The sequence below is a fragment of the Anguilla anguilla genome, chromosome 4 (assembly GCF_013347855.1).
Source record: "Anguilla anguilla isolate fAngAng1 chromosome 4, fAngAng1.pri, whole genome shotgun sequence".
In the NCBI taxonomy this organism is placed as follows: domain Eukaryota; kingdom Metazoa; phylum Chordata; class Actinopteri; order Anguilliformes; family Anguillidae; genus Anguilla; species Anguilla anguilla.
Window position 1 is genome coordinate 40,775,245 of NC_049204.1, and position 20,508 is coordinate 40,795,752.

General features: G+C 37.2%; 1 protein-coding gene across 1 annotated transcript in view; it reads left to right on the top strand.

Moving 5' to 3' along the window:
• Positions 1-20,508, top strand: part of vipr2 (vasoactive intestinal peptide receptor 2) — a 42,188-nt gene that overhangs the window by 16,078 nt on the left and 5,602 nt on the right. Inside the window, exons 5-10 of the mRNA XM_035413071.1 lie at positions 4,512-4,609; positions 10,274-10,406; positions 10,600-10,750; positions 11,881-11,941; positions 12,335-12,404; positions 17,519-17,610. Of these exons, the coding sequence (XP_035268962.1) occupies positions 4,512-4,609; positions 10,274-10,406; positions 10,600-10,750; positions 11,881-11,941; positions 12,335-12,404; positions 17,519-17,610 (605 nt within the window). The remainder of the gene's footprint in view (positions 1-4,511; positions 4,610-10,273; positions 10,407-10,599; positions 10,751-11,880; positions 11,942-12,334; positions 12,405-17,518; positions 17,611-20,508) is intronic.

The window sequence follows — 20,508 nt, forward strand, 5'->3', positions numbered from 1 at the left end:
CTGGTGCTTATTCAAATGCCAGATCAAGATATGATTGAGATAATTAAATCATTAACTGCAGAAGTTGGAATAAAATCTAAAATGGATGAACCTTTTCTGTGCACCCCTGGTCTAAGATGTGGGTTCGCTAAATAAAAATATGTACGACAGTAGAACCTCTGAGACTTTAAAAAAGAAAGTAGTTGAGAACTAATAAGTTCCTGTGGTAACTTACTCTTTGTTTTTTACCCCTGTATAAAGAATTCAAAGCTTTTCATTGGAACTGTTATTTACCTTATCAAACTATTAGATTTTATTCTCCTGTTCATTTATATCAGTAAGCAAGGCCAAGTTTACTAGTTGCCTGGCAACCTACTGTCTAAAGTATGTTACAGAATTATACAGTGACACACTCAAATGTAAACAACAGAAAAAAAACATGTAAATAATTTCCACATGCATATAAACACATACAGAAGAGGCAATGTTTCAGTCTTTAAAAAAACTGACCAACCCCCCTTGTTGGAAATTCTAGTTGCAGAAGACCAACAATAGTTAAAATGTGTTTCTCCAATTTTGTTTCATGTGTTTGCTATAAGCATCTGCATAATGAGTCTATTTAAGCGCAACTACTATGTAACTGTACTGTGTAACTACTAATACATTTTGCACTGTTTTTTCAATAATACAGATTGATCATATATTTATCTTCCTTTGCATATATGTTTTTAATGCATCTTGTTTTTCACTGCAACTTGTCCTTTGAGTTATTCTTTATATCAACCATTGTATTTTTCCAAATTGTATTATTTAACAGTAGTGCTAAGATAGGTAAGTGCTTGGAAAGTGATCAGAGCTTGATATTGATAAGGATGAATTTCATAAGCTGCTTTGGTTTTTTTGTGATGAGTTCTTAGGTTGATTGGACTGGATCTGTTGCACCTATGAAATGTAATTGAAATTGAGAATATGTGTCCTGTCACTGAATAGTCTGGTAAACTAAAAAGGTAGTACAATCTATTAACAAGTTGTAGTTCTACAAATTATGTTAAAAATAAATACAAAAGCATTATATAAATCAACTCTGCTTTAATTCTATCCAAGTAAAATGAACTTACTCAAACGAAAGAACTAACCTGCTCTGCGTCTTCCTCTTCTAGTTTGGAGGTTATTTTGACAACATAATTTGCCGGAGGACATGTCATAAATGTACATGCGGTGACTCTGAATCTCCTGGACAAGTAAATCAGACATGACCTGACAGCCTGCTCACTTGTTGGACAGGTATTAAAGGGAAAGCAGCTGATCCGATTGGCCATAAGAAAACCAAACCCCCACCACAACCACAGGTCATGTATCCCTCTTAAAACAAACTAATTTATAGGTGCACTGCAGACTTGTCACATATTTACGTAAATTGAGTTGGAAATTCATTAATTCTCCACTGCTTGTTGGACAATTGTCCCTTGACACCCAGTGTGTGATTGATGCTCAGCAAACTGTGTGAATTATTTGTATTCTGATACAAATGTGTGTATTGGAGGGTCCCAATACACACACCCGAATGCACAAATTGTGCCCCTTAGGCCAAGTGGAAAATAATAGGGGGAAAAAATGGTAAACTGTCTTAGGGTTGCCAAATGTTTGTTGCATACCGAAGGCTTGTGGATATTAGGCCAGGATAGGTCACAATGGGACACAGAATTGCACACACTGTTGACAGTGCCACTAGCCTAGCCTTTTTGACCAAATGCAGGGAAGTATCATGGAATGATTTTTTAAAATACCAGGCTAATGCAATGTTATCTTTCTGACAAAAGCATGGTGAGAATAATGTTTTATTATTGGGTTTGTGAAGTTGAGACTATTTTTGAAAAATGGGCAAACAAACACAAAGACAAAATGCCATTTATGGCTATGCTAATCTTTTAGTCCAACATCCCAGACTGCAGCTATCTGTGAGCAGTCAGCCCCAATCCCAGGGGCTGGGGTGACAGTTCCAGAGGCAGAAATCTTGGGCAGATGGGAGGCAGTCTGTCTGGTCACAACCCTTCTGGGTGTAATTATAACCTTGGCAGCCAGGCAGGGGGAATGAGAGTGGACAAGGGTTAAAATTACAAGGCTGTGAGGAGCTGGGGAGATTAGAGGGTGTAAAGGGTGCTTAGAGAGGGGAATGGGCAGTACCAGTTGCCTTTTTCTTTGGGCCTGAACAAAGGTACAAGTGAATGAATATAATATAGCATAGTAAGATCTGATATTGTGCTCTTGAGGTGTAATCTGACCTTGTACCTTGGTGTCTCTTAAATGCATTTCTGTTACCATACATTCTACCCTTACTTTTCACCGGGCTGACCAGCGAAGGATAGGCTCCCCCTCAGCAGCCAGGTTCCTCCCAAAATTTCTTCCCTTTGGGGAGTTTTTTCTCACCACCATTTGAGAGTTTTTTTTTTTTACCTCACTTGCCTCCTTTTTTTCAGTCTTGGTATTTGCCCAGTTGAGTTTGATGTTCAAAAATTATCATGATATATTGAGTTGAAGAGAATAAATTAGGGGACATGACTAATTCGAGCTGTTGATTTTTACAGTGTTTACAGTGTACAAGGATGCACAATAAAAGTTCTTGGTGTGTTCTTGAAATTGTGCTCATGAGTACAAATAAAGATCACTGTGCTGAACTTGGAATAAACTAGATGTGATCCTTAGTCTTATTTCTATGATTGATTCACTGACTGATTCAATGTTTTATACACACTTTTTCTGAGTAGCAGTGGCTATAGTTAGACTACATGTGAGTAAGTTCACTAAACTTGCTCGCATGTAGAGTAAGTTTACTTACTACTTACTCACTCACTAAACTGACTGTTCTGCATGATTAACCAACATGGGTATTGTTTTTATCTGAAGTACTGTATTGCTGATTGGTGATTTTTTAATAAAACAGGAGAGTTATTCGTCAATCAGTATAAATAGGCTGAGGATCATTATCACTTTAAGTGCAAGCTGACGGCCTCCCCTAATTGTATCTCAGTGGCTACAACTGGAGATCACAGAGACAAACAACTCCTCAAGAGTTAGCACACTGTTAGTAAGAGTGAGCTTTAAGATTTAAAGATGAACGTCAGACAATATTGTACATATGTTTACTGTCAGATAAGCAGTGGTGCTCTTCAGAGCCTGAGCAAGTTTTTTTCTGTTGAAAAGTGGCATTTCTGGGAAAGCGTAAATTACTTTTATTGTTCCTTTTAGCAATGTTATTACTCAATGTCTTTGTAAGTTTTTTATTGGATTGACTGTGTACCTGGATAAGAGGGTTTGGGAATGGGAAATTAACCACAAGAGTAATTTCCTGAAAACAGGAGAGGGGCAGAAGCGTATAGTTACTTCCTGGCCAGGCTTGAATGACCTTTCAATCGCCCCCCACCCCCCCACCATTTTTTTTTTTGCAATGACACATTATTTCCCTCTGAGTAAGGCAGGGCCGAACCTCTCTGGTGGAGAAACATGTTGGTTTGACAGTGTTCGGGCAGTTGTTTTTTAATGACACATGCCACCTGAGACTCATGTGCCCTGACAATCCAGAAAAAGTTACTTGCCCAAGTTTACCCAATTAAATTCTCCCTGCAAACATCTGCAGAGTCATCAAAATAGTATTCTGGCACTCAGTTATGTTGAGACAACAAAAATGCCTTGTAAAATTCTTGCTTTTGTCACAATTATTGTAATTCTTGTAATAATTTTCCTTTGTTGTGAAGCTCCCAGATCAAGATTTTATCTTGTTAGCTGACCTGGGAACTTTGAATTATGGGAGGGGGCCATTCAGCATGTCTCATTTCAGAGAAATATATTTGCCACAATTCCACTCTGTTCAGCTTTGGAATCAACAGCAATGAGTGCCATTGTTGTTGTTTTTTAGCATCGCTGTCCCTGGCTTTTGGGATGTCCGTGTGCTGTGAACGTGCTCTAATGTATAAAGATCAAGATTACTCATTAAATCAATTGTAAATGGATGTGAATAACATTTTTCCCCAGAGAGCTTTGTATGTTGAATGGCTAAAACAACATACAGAGTATTAGTAATTAAGCAAGCATTGTGGTGACATTTTCATGAAAAAAATGTACATTTTTGTTCACATTTTAATTAAGCATATGTTACTCCATAATGAGAATAATTCAATTTGCTTATAACCTCTTGTTCCTCAGTGGTTATAACCAAATGTTTTATGATGACTGGTTTTCTCAAAATGCATTTCATTTTCTTGTACATTTTTATGTAACTTCCTATGTCTGCCATCATGAAGCACTGCAATTGTTTAAGAATAGTTTATAGTAAACATTCATGACCTGGTGTTATCATATAAATGCGTTACATATCACATACTGTATCAAATTTTGTCATATACATCATATAAGTGATGACACCATGTGTATGTTTGTGAAGGCTATGTGAAGTTATGCTCAATATAATATATTATCCCATGTATTGCAGTAGGTGATTTATGTGTTAACATTAAGACGTGTGTTTTTTTTTTTAGTTGGTGTTTTACATGGTGGTGAAGACTCTGTACACACTGGGACACAGTTTGTCCTTGATAGCTCTCATCACAGGAAGTACCATCCTCTGCCTTTTCAGGTAAGCCGATCTGCCTATTACTGTGGTCCATATGAGGCAAAAAATGTACATACCATCTGTGTCTGGTTGATCTTTTGTTAAAATGACTTACTTTCTGACTATAGCTTAATTGGATTTGAATGTAACACTTTCCTGCTATGTGTATTCTATTTGTGGTTTCCCTTAATTATTGTATACTGTATGATGACCCAAACTAATTTGCAATCTGCTCATTAGTATATCCTTCTCATAGTACATATCTGTCTGGGATTTTAATCTCTGTAAATTTTCTTGGTTTATTTCTGTGGTAAGATTTCTTTGTGGTAAGCAGCAGGCTATTGATGCTGCAGTTTGTCAGAATATCTTCTAAAAGCATGCTACCATAGCCTGTTTTTGTCTCAAAGGTGTATGTGTCCCTTTACTTTTTACAGTCTGACTTCCAGGGTACTGGGTCAGGGGTAGGTAGATGTAAAGGCATGTTCACATACATGGTGGCTGGCCTGCATGTCATAGCTGTACAGCCCGCTGCTGCTCAAAGATCCCCTGCCAATTTAGCCTGGAGTTGCAAAGCAACCCGTTGCCATAGGACGTTCTAGCCGCACAGGCCACATATTGGCAAGTGAATACGTGTGCACATGGCAGCTTCCCTGTTCACCACAAGGACTAGCCAGTGCAGAAGCTGCAAGTGAAAGGTTACAAATGGCAAGCATACACTTTGCCTCAAAGCTCCTACCCTGTGGGGCATGCTCACTGACACACAAATAAAATCTATTCATTTCTGCATCAGGTTTAGAAGTATAAATATTGAAAATGGCTCATCTTAGTAATAAATTAATTACACCCATTTCTCTCAAAGTTGAGGGTCCTTTTCGGATGTCATTGTATGCAATATTACTGTTTGCATTATATCAAGAATGGTAATGTGTTAGTTTGCTCACTGCACATGTTACCAACTTTTTCATAGGAGTTTGCTGTTAGTATAGTTCCTTTGGGGTCTGGAAAGTATCAATCTTCAATTGTTAGTTTAAAAACATGTCAATTATGTGAGCTTATGCCCACCTCTCAGAAATCTGCTGTTGAATGACATGAAGCTTTTTTTTCAAAACTGTAATCCTCATGTGAAAATCTCATGCCATAATTCACCCTTTACCAGATGTACATTATGACATAAATATCTTTGAGATAACCTTTGTAAGAATTCAGCTCATGCATCAAAAATATACTGTATGTTATTATGTATCATTATTGTCATGGCAATATATGTCAAATACATTTTCTGTTTTATTTTTGGGATGTATTTTGCTGCGCCCTATAGTTTGGCCAGAGGTGGCGGTCTTCATTTAATTGATATGCCTTATCTGAATGTGGTAAATATTGCTGTTGCCAAACCACAATGTTTTGAATGTTTTGTGTTAAAACTGATTACCAGTTCTTCTCATATTTTACTCATTGGGCTCCATTTTCTGCCTGGTGCATGGCTGGCTTGTTGTGTGCTGTCGCACTGGTGAAATGGTGTTTTCAACATATATTTTGACATATATTTTGTGACGTGCCGTGTACCGAAGGGGAGCCACTGCTGGGGGTGTGTCAGTCACTATAGCATGGTGCAGTGCAATTTTGGCAGCTCATCTGAATTTTCAGGACAGTCCAGTCTGTTATTTGCACTATTCACTACCTGCCTGCCCAGACCACGTCATCCACAGGCCATTGTCCAGCAGAATGCTAATTTCGGAGCTTTCCCATGCAATGTGCGCTTGTTTCACAGTCTATTCAAAAGACAACGGTTTTCGTGGATCATTTTTTGTTTTTTTTTTGCCAAATTTGACTTTGATATAAATCCCAAAAGCCGGGAAAAATGCATACTTTTCATTTATTATTCATTGTCTTTTTTCTTTTTTTATTATTTTAATTCCTGTATTTATTTATTTTTTTCCAACGGAACTGGTGCCGTGCGCTATGCGTAGCAAATTGTGGTCACTCTCTCACTCACTCACTCATGCATTCACTCACTCAGTCACTCACTCACTCACAGACAACCTTTGAGGGAGGTTTGGTGGGACGCATGTGCAGGTGGTGCTTCGTTTAGTAGGATGCATACGCAGGTGGTACGGCATTTTTAAGAACGTTTTTTATTGTCTTACGTTACTTTAGCTAACCCTAACATGTTCGTGTTTCACCTACTTTAGCTAACCTAGTTAGCACGTACGGATCGCCTACTTTAGTTAACCTAGTTAGCGCGTACGGATGTTATCAAACACAAAACACTGTTGGTTCTGAAGAGCATGCTATGCATGGATGTTTAAATCAGCAACCCATTAGGAAGGTCGTGTTTTTTAAAAAATCTGTTTGTTGCCAAAATAAAGTTCGTATTCGGGATTGGATGAGTATATATGTAGTATACAGTTAAGCCAAAAATTATTCATACACATGCCAAATTTTGAGTTGTAGTGAATTTTTATTTGACGAATAGCTTTCTTCTGGCTGGAAATGACATAAGAAGGTGACAAAAGACGGTAAGACATTGTGTTAGAGATATTAATGAAAAATATGACCTATTTTTATGACATTTTGACAAAACATTCCATGTCCAAAATTATTCATACCCTTTTTCAGTAATCAATGGCAAAGCCTTTATTTGCCATCACAGCAGTCAAACGGTTCTTATAATTGCCAACAAGCTTTTTGCACGTCTCCACTGGGATTTTGGACCACTCCTCTTTTGCGAAGATCTCCAGGTCTTGAGGTTGGAAGGCTTCCTTGCCATCACTCTGGTCTTTAGTTCACTCCACAGATTCTCGATGGGAATCAGGTCTGGAATCAGGTCTGGAATCAGGTTGATATTGTTTTCTGTTAACCATTTCTTGACCACTTTGGCTGTATGTTTCGGATCATTGTCTTGTTGGAAGGTCCAGTGCTGCCCAAGGCCAAGTTTTTCTGCAGACTGCCTGATATTTTCCTCCAGAATCTTAATGTAGTCCTCTTTTCTCATGATGCCGTTTACTTTGACAAGGTTGCCTGGCCCATTGGCTGAAAAACACCCCCAAAGCATTACATTCGCACCACCATGCTTGACCGTGGGGATGGTGTTCTTGGGGTTGAATGCTTCTCCTTTCTTTTGACAAACGAAAGCCATGTCCCTGTGTCCAAACAACTCCATTTTCATCTCGTCCGACCACAGAATTGATGACCAAAAGCTTTCTTCTTTGTCCAGGTGAGCTTTTGCGAAGGCTAGGCGAGCTTTTGTGTGCCTGTCTTGGAGAAGTGGAGTCCTTCTTGGTTAGCGTCCATGGGGGCCAGCCTTGTGCAGCCTTGAGATGTTGGTACCAGAATTGCTCAGATTCTTCAGGATGGCCTTGGTGGTGATCCTTGGATTCTTCTTGGCCTCTCGCACTACCATTCAGCACAGGGGTCACTTTTGGCTTCCCACCACGCCCTTTGAGATTTTTCACAGTGTGGAACTCCTTGTACATTTTGATGATGCTTTGCACTGTGGTCACTGGCACTTGAGAACACTTGGATATAGCTTTGTAGCCTTTCCCCTTCTTGTGAGCAGCCACATTGCGCAACCGGCTCTTTGGTTTTAGCCATGACTTGCAATTGACTACAAATTGACTAGAGAACAAATGCATCAGCTGTTCTCAATTTATAGTTGATTAGAATGCTCTATAACATGGTAGAAATTACCAGGACCATTTGCAATGGAATAGAAGCTTGCATTTCCTCAAATATTTGTGAGGAGTATGATTTATTTTGGACATGGCATTTTTTGTAAAAATGTAAAAAAAAAAAAAAAACATAACAGAAATAGGTAACATTTTTCATTAATATCTCTGACACAATGTCTTAGCGACTTTTGTCACCTTATGTCATTTCCAGCCAGAAGAAACCTATTCGTGAAATAAAAATTCACTATAACTCAAAATTTGGCATGGGTAAGAATAATTTTGGGCTTAACTGTATAGACTTATTTTGTATATGTTGCCATGCCATTATGGAAGAGTAAAGCCATTTTCAGCCAATCTTGATTTTCTGTAGGCATTACATCATTTGTTGGCAAGTTACAAATCATGTGTGAGGTAGAAACCAGATTTTATCACTTCCATACCATATTTACATTCTATATGCAGCAAGAAGGCTGGGTTTGAATCCTGGCCTGGACCTTTCTGTTTGGAGTTTGCGTGTTTTCTCCCCTTGACTGCGTGGGTTTCCTCCTGGTACTCTGGTTTCCTACCACAGTCCAAAGGCTCATTGAAGACTCAAAATTGCCCATAGGTATATGACTGTTTGAGTGAATGGTGTGTGTGCCCTACAATGAAATTAAAATGTATGAATCTATTTCAGGGCACACAGACTACCAGAAAAAAGAAAGTGTGCAACATAAGCTAGGTTGATAACAGTATTTTGAAGTTTTATTAAACAAAATAAAGCCCGGGGAGATCATACCATGCCAGTGATCCCATTCACAAAAGTAAAATGAGTCAGTGTTGCTAAAATTAAAAGCAACACTGACTCATGAGCCTCCAGAAATGGAAACCATTTCTTGTGGTTCTCTTTTTTCTTTTTTTTTTCTTTTTTAACAAAAAGCATTGGTTTTTCTGCATCCAGAGAAGGTGCAATGCGTCGGCATTTCCAACTTAGCTTGCTTGCACAAAAGTGGCAAGAACATCATTTACGTTTTAATAACAAAGCAAGCCAATCTCAGCACAGGCTTTTCTACATTTTTTGTTTTCCTTTTTTGCAAGAATTTAGAAAATATATTTTTGGACCATTTGTGAATGCAAAAATTATTAAAACACATCAGCAAAGAATTCACAGATTTCAGTTTCCTGAATCTTTAAGGTTGTTGAACTTGTGTTTAAGTTCTTTTATAATTTTTTCTTTAAACCTTTTTTTAAAATCTTTTTTTTATATATTAATTTTTTTACAAAATGCAGATTTGGCTCTTTATCTTTTGTCTTGCTATCTTCCAAATATTTCGTTTTAGTAGCCAGATGTCCACACTTTCACCAGACTGGAATCTGTTGATTCACCACTTTAATTTGATCAGCTAAAACTTTTTCCCCTTTTATTATCTATCTTTGTTTGCAATAGAGCCCAATGTGAATATGGGCTTTTATTCTCCGTGGCATGCATTGCTATGTTTAACATAATGTGGGTTATGAGCGTAAATAATTAATCCAAATATGAAAAGCTTCTAATTAAGAAACATTTACAGCACAGCTTGTTAAAATTCTGGGTTTACAATTGTGTTTGGAATGAAAACCAACATACACGGGGTCCCCAGGACTGAGTTTGAGAACCACTGATATATAACATAACTATGAGGTGGCTTGCTCTCAGATCCAAGAAGAGTGCACAGTCTCAATTACATAAAAATGAATTAATTGATTCTGAAATTATGGTGAATAAATGCATGCATTTTGTAGTGTGGTGTATTAAATAACATTTTAAATAAAAACTTGGATGTACTATACATACATTGTGTATATTTGTGTCTGTTGTGTGCTTCTTTGTATGAACTCAGGAATGGTCATCCCAATGAGCTAATGGTACTCCAAAAAATAATAGAAACATTTATATGTGTGGTATTAAATCTCAATAGCAGAGCCATGATTAAAGGGCTTTATTAATAACAGATCAGTCATGTGATTATAAAAAATGATTCTACTCTTCTCTTGTACACAGAAAGCTTCACTGTACCCGGAATTACATCCACTTGAACCTCTTCTTGTCTTTCATCTTGAGAGCTGTTGCCATATTGGTGAAGGACGCAGTGATTTTCTCACACGATACTGACTGCACAGAGCAGCCACCCCTGGTCAGTCACTCTCAACACTGGAGTGTGCTTAAGAAAAGATAACAGGCACACATGAATGTACACATGCACACGCGTGCACACACACACACATAAAAAACTTGATATTGAAGGAATAGGTCATTCTGTTAATGATATTACATTTATTTAATGTGGTAAAACTGGGCACGGCATTTAATGATGTTTTCTTTGTTAGATTGGATGCAAGGCCTGCCTTGTTATCTTTAACTACTTTGTCATGGCCAATTTCTTCTGGCTGCTGGTGGAGGGGCTGTACCTGCACACTTTGCTCATGGTGATATTCTCCAAAAACAGACACTTCCTCATTTATCTCCTGATTGGCTGGGGTAAGGACCAGTTAAACTGTATGTGTGCATGTGAGTGCGTACATGCATGCGTGTACACATGCGTGTGTATGTATGGGAAGCCTGACTGTAACTGTGCAAAAAGGGTAGGTGCAGGAGACACATATTTCTGTAAGGAAGAAAGAAGAAAACTGTTTCAAATTCAGCAAAAGTTAGCCCTGCATGAAAACCAAACCCTCTCAATACATCTATAAGAAGAACACAATTCCAAAAAAATCTGTCTGTGAACCAAATCAGTGACAACAAAATTCTTAGTTACTACTAAACATTGACCAACATTTTTCACAGATACTAAGCCACATATTCCAAAGGCACATTCCCAGGTTTATCTTAATATATTTTCTTCCCTGGTTTTTTGTAGTGGGTGGCATGGTAATGCAGTGGATAGCGCTGTCGCCTCACAGCAGAAAGGTCCTGGGTCCAGGGGCCTTTCTGTGTGGAGTTTGCATGTTCTCCCCGTGCCCACGTGCCTACAATCTAAAGACATGCAGGTTAGGCTACTTGGAACTAAAAGGACATTGCTGTAAAAGAGCACGTCTGCTCAGTCAACCTACCCGGAAATAAATAAAAAAGGCCAATAATAAATTTGCTAATATTGAATCTTTGCCCTTTGAGTGTGACAGTTCCTCAGGCCTCTTCAGCTCTCTAGTTTTAAATTTGGCTGAGTTTGGCTGGTTTTGGTCCTGTCTGCAAAATATGAGTTGCCCAATGTCTGAGCTCTCACATTTGCAATTGTATTAACTGTCTCATTCTGTGTTTTTTTCAGTTGTGACATTTGTGATTATATACAATCTAAATGCTAATTTCTTACATTGCAAGAGACAAACACAGCAAATGAATGGAAACTCTTTGTGCATCTATAGGATGTATATGTAAAACTGGAATACTTTGGGAACTGATAAACTTGCCAATGGCTATTTTACTAGTTCCAACAAAAATTGTTATTTATTTGATAAGTGTGACAATTTTTGCATTTTTTCCATTTCTTAGTGACCTTTAAATTTTCACATATGTTGATGAAGATTAGCATAAAACAGAAAAAAGAACTGCATGAATTTACATGCAGTTTCTTGTTAATCACCCAATACTGTGTCTTACTGTGTCTTATCTAGGAATTCCTACAGTGTTTCTGATAGCATGGGTTATCACCCGGATATATCTAGAAGATACAGGGTAAGTTAGACGTCTGTGATGTGTTCTCAATAGTATGGCATTGACATTTCCAGGAAGGAAAATATTTATAAAGCATTTGCAAATATATGGTCTCATTCCAACAGTGCAGCTATTAAACACAAAAAAAATGTTTTAAGTGAAATGTTTGCATTTGGCAAAAGCCTCAAAAATTAGAAAACGAAATTGATGCGAACATTAGCCTACTCTCCATCAAGGTGTATCAGCACAGAGCTTTGATAACTGCTACAGCCCTGTGTACTCTATGTGTATGTTACTTCACACAACATGTACCCGCCACTGGGCAGATTGCCTATGATTCAAACCTTCTCTCAAAATGCATGTCAAGTCAGCAAATAGATTTATAAGCAGTCCATTTTTGCATTTTTTTTTCAGATGTTGGGAGAGAAATGACAATTCCATTCCATACAGAGTGATCAATGGGCCCATCGTATTCTCCATTATAGTAAGTATTGTGGATCACAAACATGCCACACTGCTCTCTGTTATAAGTACTGTAGATTACAAACAATCAACACTGCTCTCTGTTATAATAAGTAATATAGATTACAAACATTCAATACTGCTCTCTGTAATAATAAGTAATGTAGATTACAAACATTCAGTACTGCTCTTTGTTATAGTAAGTAATGTAGATTACAAACATTCAATACTGCTCTCTGTTATAATAAGTAATGTAGATTACAAACATTCAATACTGCTCTTTGTCATAATAAGTAATGTAGATTATGAACATTCAATATTGCTCTCTGTTCTAATAAATACTGTAGATTACAAACATTCAATACTGCTCTATGTTATAATAAGTAATGTAGATTACAAACATTCAATACTGCTCTCTGTTCTAATAAGTATTGTGGATCACAAATATTCAATACTGCTCTCTGTTATAAAATGTACTGTAGATTACAAACATTCAATACTGCTTGCTGTTATAATAAGTACTGTAGATTACAAACATTCAATACTGCTCTATGTTAGAATAAGTAATGTAGATTACAAACATTCAATACTGCTCTTTGTTGTAATAAGTAATGTAGATTACAAACATGCAATACTGCTCTCTGTTCTAATAAGTATTGTGGATCAAGAATATTCAATACTGCTCGCTGTTATAATAAGTACTGTAGAATACAAACATTCAATACTGCCTGCTGTCATAATGAGTAATGTAGAGTACAAACATTCAATACTGCTCTCTGTTATAATAAGTAATATAGATTACAAACATTCAATACTGCTCTCTGTAATAATAAGTAATGTAGAGTACAAACATTCAGTACTGCTCTTTGTTATAGTAAGTAATGTAGATTACAAACATTCAATACTGCTCTCTGTTATAATAAGTAATGTAGATTACAAACATTCAATACTGCTCTTTGTCATAATAAGTAATGTAGATTATGAACATTCAATATTGCTCTCTGTTCTAATAAATACTGTAGATTACAAACATTCAATACTGCTCTATGTTATAATAAGTAATGTAGATTACAAACATTCAATACTGCTCTCTGTTCTAATAAGTATTGTGGATCACAAATATTCAATACTGCTCTCTGTTATAATAAGTACTGTAGATTACAAACATTCAATACTGCTCTCTGTTATAATAAGTATTGTGGATCACAAATATTCAATACTGCTCTCTGTTATAATAAGTACTGTAGATTACAAACATTCAATACTGCTCTCTGTTATAATAAGTAATGTAGATTACAAACATTCAATACTGCTCTCTGTTATAATAAGTAATGTAGATTACAAACATCCAATACTGCTCTCTGTTATAATAAATACTGTAGATTACAAACATTCAATACTGCTCTATGTTATAATAAGTAATGTAGATTACAAACATTCAGTACTGCTCTTTGTTATAGTAAGTAATGTAGATTACAAACATTCAATACTGCTCTCTGTTATAATAAGTAATGTAGATTACAAACATTCAGTACTGCTCTCTGTTATAATAAGTACTGTAGATTACAAACATTCAATACTGCTCTATGTTAGAATAAGTAATGTAGATTACAAACATTCAATACTGCTCTTTGTTGTAATAAGTAATGTAGATTACAAACATGCAATACTGCTCTCTGTTCTAATAAGTATTGTGGATCAAGAATATTCAATACTGCTCGCTGTTATAATAAGTACTGTAGAATACAAACATTCAATACTGCCTGCTGTCATAATGAGTAATGTAGAGTACAAACATTCAATACTGCTCTCTGTTATAATAAGTAATGTAGATTACAAACATTCAATACTGCTCTCTGTTATAAAATGTACTGTAGATTACAAACATTCAATACTGCTTGCTGTTATAATAAGTACTGTAGATTACAAACATTCAATACTGCTCTATGTTAGAATAAGTAATGTAGATTACAAACATTCAATACTGCTCTTTGTTGTAATAAGTAATGTAGATTACAAACATGCAATACTGCTCTCTGTTCTAATAAGTATTGTGGATCAAGAATATTCAATACTGCTCGCTGTTATAATAAGTACTGTAGAATACAAACATTCAATACTGCCTGCTGTCATAATGAGTAATGTAGAGTACAAACATTCAATACTGCTCTCTGTTATAATAAGTAATGTAGATTACAAACATTCAATACTGCTCTCTGTTATAAAATGTACTGTAGATTACAAACATTCAATACTGCTTGCTGTCATAATAAGTAATGTAGAGTACACACATTCAGTACTGCTCTCTGTTATAATAAATAATGTAGATTACAAACATTCAGTACTGCTCTCTGTTATAATAAGTAATGTAGAGTACAAACATTCAATACTGCTCTCTGTTATAATAAATAATGTAGATTACAAACATTCAGTACTGCTCTCTGTTATAGTAAGTAATGTAGATTACAGTCATCCTGTGCTGTTTTCTGTTATCACCCTGCAGTTTAAGGTCAGGCAGATGTGAGTCGAAGGAAGACACACAGACAAGAACAACATGTGGACTTGTGGGCACCTGGTCAATCAGTGATAAGTGCTTGTTATTGACAGTTGCCTCACAATACAAGACGTATCCCAATATGGGAGTCACAATACACTATATATCCTGATACACATGGGGATATGAATTTTTAAAATATTGAAAACAGATGGGATATTATTGAAAAAACATCTTTGAATTAAACATTTTGTTTACTGACAACGGTAAAATAACCTTACAATGTCAGCTAAGGACAGTAAGAATACACAAAGGCCTTTGAAATCCAATGAGCTCACACACAATACACGTCTTTCTGTTCTCAGTGTGTGATTACTAAAGCTATAAATAATTACCTCCAGGTGTAGGAAAAAGAGTAAAAGTTTCTTCAGATTCATCAGACAACACACACACACATGCACACACGCTCTCAGGCACACAGTTTAAGTGGTCCTTACCCCAGCCTATCAGAAGATAAATAATTTTTTAGTTCAGTCAGCTGGGAAACAGATCCATGGCTCGCATTACCCTATTGTGAAAACAAAGCACACACAAAATAAACTGTGCTATCCCTTGCCACCCACAACAACAGAATCCACATTGACTGGCACTGAAAATCAAATTTCAAGTTGCATGCATTTTGGTTTTGACTGGGCATGTATATAAAAGAAGCATGCCGATCAGATGAAAGCTGGACATGTGTTCAACACAAAGGGGAATCAAGGTTGTGAATAATTTTTGGCACTGTATCGTAACTACCAAAAATGCCATTAAAGACATTTTGGTTATGCGTGTTTACAAAATGGGCAAATTATGCCAATTGTTTAAAATTGGGGCGGCAGTGTAGTATAATGGGTAAGGAAATGGCCTTATAACCTGAAGGTCACAGGTTTGATTCCCGGATGGGACACTGCTGTTGTACCCTTGAATGAGGTACTTAACCTGCATTGCTTCAGTATATATCCAGCTGTATAAATGGATGCACTGTAAATGCTATGTAGTATGTTATGTAAGTTGCTCTGGATAAGATTGTCTGCTAAATGCCTGTAATTCAATGTAAAAAAAAAAAAAATTAAAAAGAGATTAATTTGGCACTCAACATGGGGCTGAGAATATCCCATTCCCAACCCAATGTGGAATGGCCAATCGTCTGCAATCGCACCTGCATACATTCAATTTGATTGGAGGCTGTGGGGCTCATTCGTGGCATCTCATCTTCATGGAGAATGTGAATAATTCTATAAGGCGTGGTATTTATGGAAATTAGCAAAATTTTCACTTGTAGTTTTGTGAAGGATGGAACTAGGAGAATTAAGAATGAATGTGTGTTTTCTGTAAAACATTTTTGGTGAATTTTGGTCTCACCAGGGTGAAACACGTCTTTCTGGAGGCTGGAATGAATATGAAAAAATATGACAATATAGTTATTAATTTACCACAGAGGCTTATATTACTATTGAAAATTATCCAGTATTATTACACAAAAAGAAACATTGGATCTAATCTCCCCCTCCCTTCCCAAGAGCCTGTTCAGCACTGCACTGGCCAGGAGCTCAGGAGCATGGTCACACACTTGCAGTAAATGTTCTACCTGTGGACCAGGCAGCAGCATACCATCTGAAACTTGGGCACACTATTCTATCCACTACTCTGATGACAACTCATTATTTTTTCTTGGCCTCTCAAATGCCCTGAGGCTCATCCTTTCTCTTGCTCACAGATACACAGCCTGCGTTTATCCTGCATATTTGCAAACCACTGGGGATGCTATCCCTGTAAAATGTGATAGATAGTGTATTGGTCACATATTGTAACCTATATACAGTGCCTTCGGAAAGTATTCAGGCCCCTTCACTTTTTACACAATTTGTTACGTTACAGCCTTATTATAAAATGAATTAAATTATTTTTTTTATTCTCATCAATCTACTCACAATGCCCCATAATGTCAAAGCAAAAACATATTTTTGCAAATTTATTAAAAATAAAAAACTGAAATATCACATGTACATAAGTATTCAGACCCTTTGCTATGACACTCAATATTGAGCTCAAGTGAATAAAAATTAATTAAATCCATTTAAATTATAACGTGTACCACGTGTACCAGACGGAGAGCGCACATCACTCCCATTTTAAAGTCCCTGCACTGGTTACCGGTTAGTTTTAGAATCGTTTTTTTGGCCAGGGTGGCTAAAATTATCCACAAGGACAGAAAAAGTTTGTTTTATGCTAATAAACAAAAAACCAAGTACTCAAAACTAGCTTCTGTGGGCTACTGTTCAATATAGCTTGGAAAGACAAAATATGCACAGCTAACAGTGTTGCTTACTTTTAGGGTCAGTGACCGTAAACGAGGAGAATTTGTGTATCGTATGAAAATGCATCTGATACACAAATTAAACTTGAAAATGCATAATTGCAAATGCTACTGTTGGGATCATACCATATTATTGTTCAGTCAGTCCATAATTATATATTGAACTTCCAAAAAAAGTGAGTATGTCAAAGTAATGTTTATTGTATTTTTTCCCCTTATAATCAAGGGAAACAACATCAACTCATATATGTGAATGTACTGTACATGTGCTTCTGTTTCTCAGGTGAACTTCATTCTGTTTATCAATATAATTCGGATCCTGGTTCAGAAGCTCAGGTGTGCAGATGTGGGAGGAAATGACCAGTCTCAGTACAGGTGTGTTTCCCCTTCAATGACAAGTACAGGTGTGTAAACTGTATCTCACACAAAGCTGAGTATTGTCCACCAAATCTATGTTTTTTTCCTCAAGAATATTAAAAGCTCATGCTCAGTATAGTTCAACATGGAGTTAGATGGCAACCTTGTATCATAGCCCAAATTTGATAACAAGTGGAATTGTTGTTTTTTAACTAACTTGCAGACATTTTCACATCAGATTTGAAAACAGACTTTTTCAAACAAATAAAGAGAATGCCCCTGATGCAATAACATCACAATTAGTTTAGTTCACAGGCATATGCAATTCAGTCAGTCCAAACAAACCTTAGTGGATGTTCTGTCACTATATCTCAATGCCTGCTTTGCTTGTTATGTGCCATTAACCATGGCATCCTTGTGAAAGGAATGGAAATGAGAAAAAATAGACTGAGCACAGAATGTGGTGACATCTGTATTTAACCAGCAAGATGCATTCTAAAACCCCTATGGGGAATATGCATCAGTAAGGAGCAGTTGTCTCCCTCAGGATAGAGGAGGGTAGAGATGCAGCTATCTGACACAGCTGTGATTTGACTCAGGGGCCCCCTGTGGCTAACTGTACCCTGTGGAGAATAATGTCACAACTCTGCAGAATCACAGAAGGCGCAGGGAGGCTGCTGTTGCGAGTGTACATTTCTGTGGGAGGCCTTTAGTGTCAACAGTCATAGGGCCTGATCTCATACAGAGGACTTCAGACTCAAATGGGTAGTGATGTTTAAGCTAAAAACTTTTTCTTCAAGTACAAATCATGAGAAAGATTTAGTTGTGTTCTACGGAGCCTTGGCTACTCAAAAATGTATGCAGTCTACAAAAATCTCGTAAACCTCAACTTTTCACCATTTTCCATACTGTATACTGAAATACAGATACAGTAGATGACAAATTAAAGGAAAAATCTGAATAAATCAGTGGAGATACATAATGAATGCAGATGCTTCAATGCAGGTGTACTGCATGATACAATTAGGCAATTAACATCCTGTCATGCTCTGTGGCATGTATAAAAATGCTGGGCAGGCCCAGTTGACCTCAATTTTGGATAAAGATGGCAAGAGGAAAATATCTAAGTGACAAGCCCTCGGGCCCTTACGGAAGAATAAACTAGATCAGTCTATAAAACTATGAGAATGCCAGCTATAAAAGTAGGTTGCTAGTTTTCATTAATAAAGCAACTTCCAATCAGTTTGTATACATTTGACAGTGATGTCGTTTACTAGCTTTTAGCAAGCAATTAAAAGATGAATTTGGTAGACAATCTGTTGACTCTAGGTTTCAGTACTTTGCCCTTGGAACAGAAACTTGAAATAAAACTATTGGGACCACACAAGCCAAGCGTTTTGGTTCTAACTCAAGTTGGGAAAGATAACAATCGATCGTTCAGCCATGAGTGGTTTCAGAGGAAAGGCTGGCTAACGGCTAACGTATAAAAGAAGGCTCTCTTCTGCTTTCCGTGTCTGCTGTCTGGAGGGGAGACTGGACTAAAAATGGATTTAAAGACTTGAAACATCCAGGAGAAAGGCCGTTGAAGCATGAGAGCTGTGCATCTCATGTAGATGCGATCAAGCTTGCATTACTGGGAAAGGCATATTAGATTGGATCTCAGCTGGACAGTGCATACAGACGAGCCATGGAACAGCACAATCTCATAAGCGAGGAAAATAGGTGTATTCTTTGTAGGATTATCACATGTATTAAATTGTGTGGCAAGTGTGAAATGGCCTTGGTTGGTTATGATGAGTCAAGCAGGTCACTGAACCCCGGAATTTTTGTGTGTATTTTTGAGTCGATGTGCGTAGGATATTCAAGACTCAGAAGACATTATGATGCCCATCGCTATTTCAAGGGCACATCTAACACCATACAAAACAAAATTTTAGACTGTATGTATGATGTGTACAGGAAGGAAATAGCAAAGCAGGTGACACAGTCAGCTTTTGTGGCTGTGCAGGCAGATGAGCAAGTCGCAGATGGTTATAGTCTTGTGCTATATGATAGATAATACTGTAACAGAGAGGTTTTTGGAATTTGTTGAGGTGAAGGACAAAATATTGGTCTCTCAAATGCAATCATTGAGGCTCTCGAGCCCTTGAACCTGACTGACAAGTTAATCGCACAAACTTATGACGGGGCAGCAGTAATGAGTGGCAGTGTCTGCAGAGTGCAAACACTTATTAAGCAAAGTTACCTGAATGCCTACTTTGTGCACTGCCATGCACATCAACTGAACTTAACAATTCAAAATCTCTGTTCAGTTAGAGTAAGCAAACTAAAAGTGTTTTTTTTGCGGATTTTTCAGCATTTGCTACATTTTTTCCCACTTCACCTAAAAGAACCGCTGCTTTGACGGGGACATCAAATAAATGAATCCTGAGGCCTCTTGGCACTCAGTGGAATTTCAGGAGTTGAACTATGAATACTGTTTGGGAAAACCGTGATGAGATCTCGGAGTCCTTGACCAACATTCGCACACAACTGGGATGGGACGAGACCACTATCAGCAAGGCATACGGCCTGTGCATGCCCCTGAAGGACCCGACATTTCGGCAGATCTTGGAATTTTTCTCTCAGGTTATAGACATTTTATGCAACATTCTTCAGAAACGCGAAATTGAACATTGAACTAATGAGGTATCGAGCAGATGAGATTGTTTAAAGAGGACATGAGGGGACTGGGAACAAGTGAAGGAAAACAAACACAGCCACAGTTATGGGAGGCCTGCGACATCATGGTGATGCAAGGGGAAGAAAGGTTCTCAAAATTTTAATTGCAGCAAATCTTGTGGATTGGTCACTTATTGTAAAATCATTCCCTTATGCTGAATTGTGCCGTACAGCTATGGCCTATAACAAGCAAGC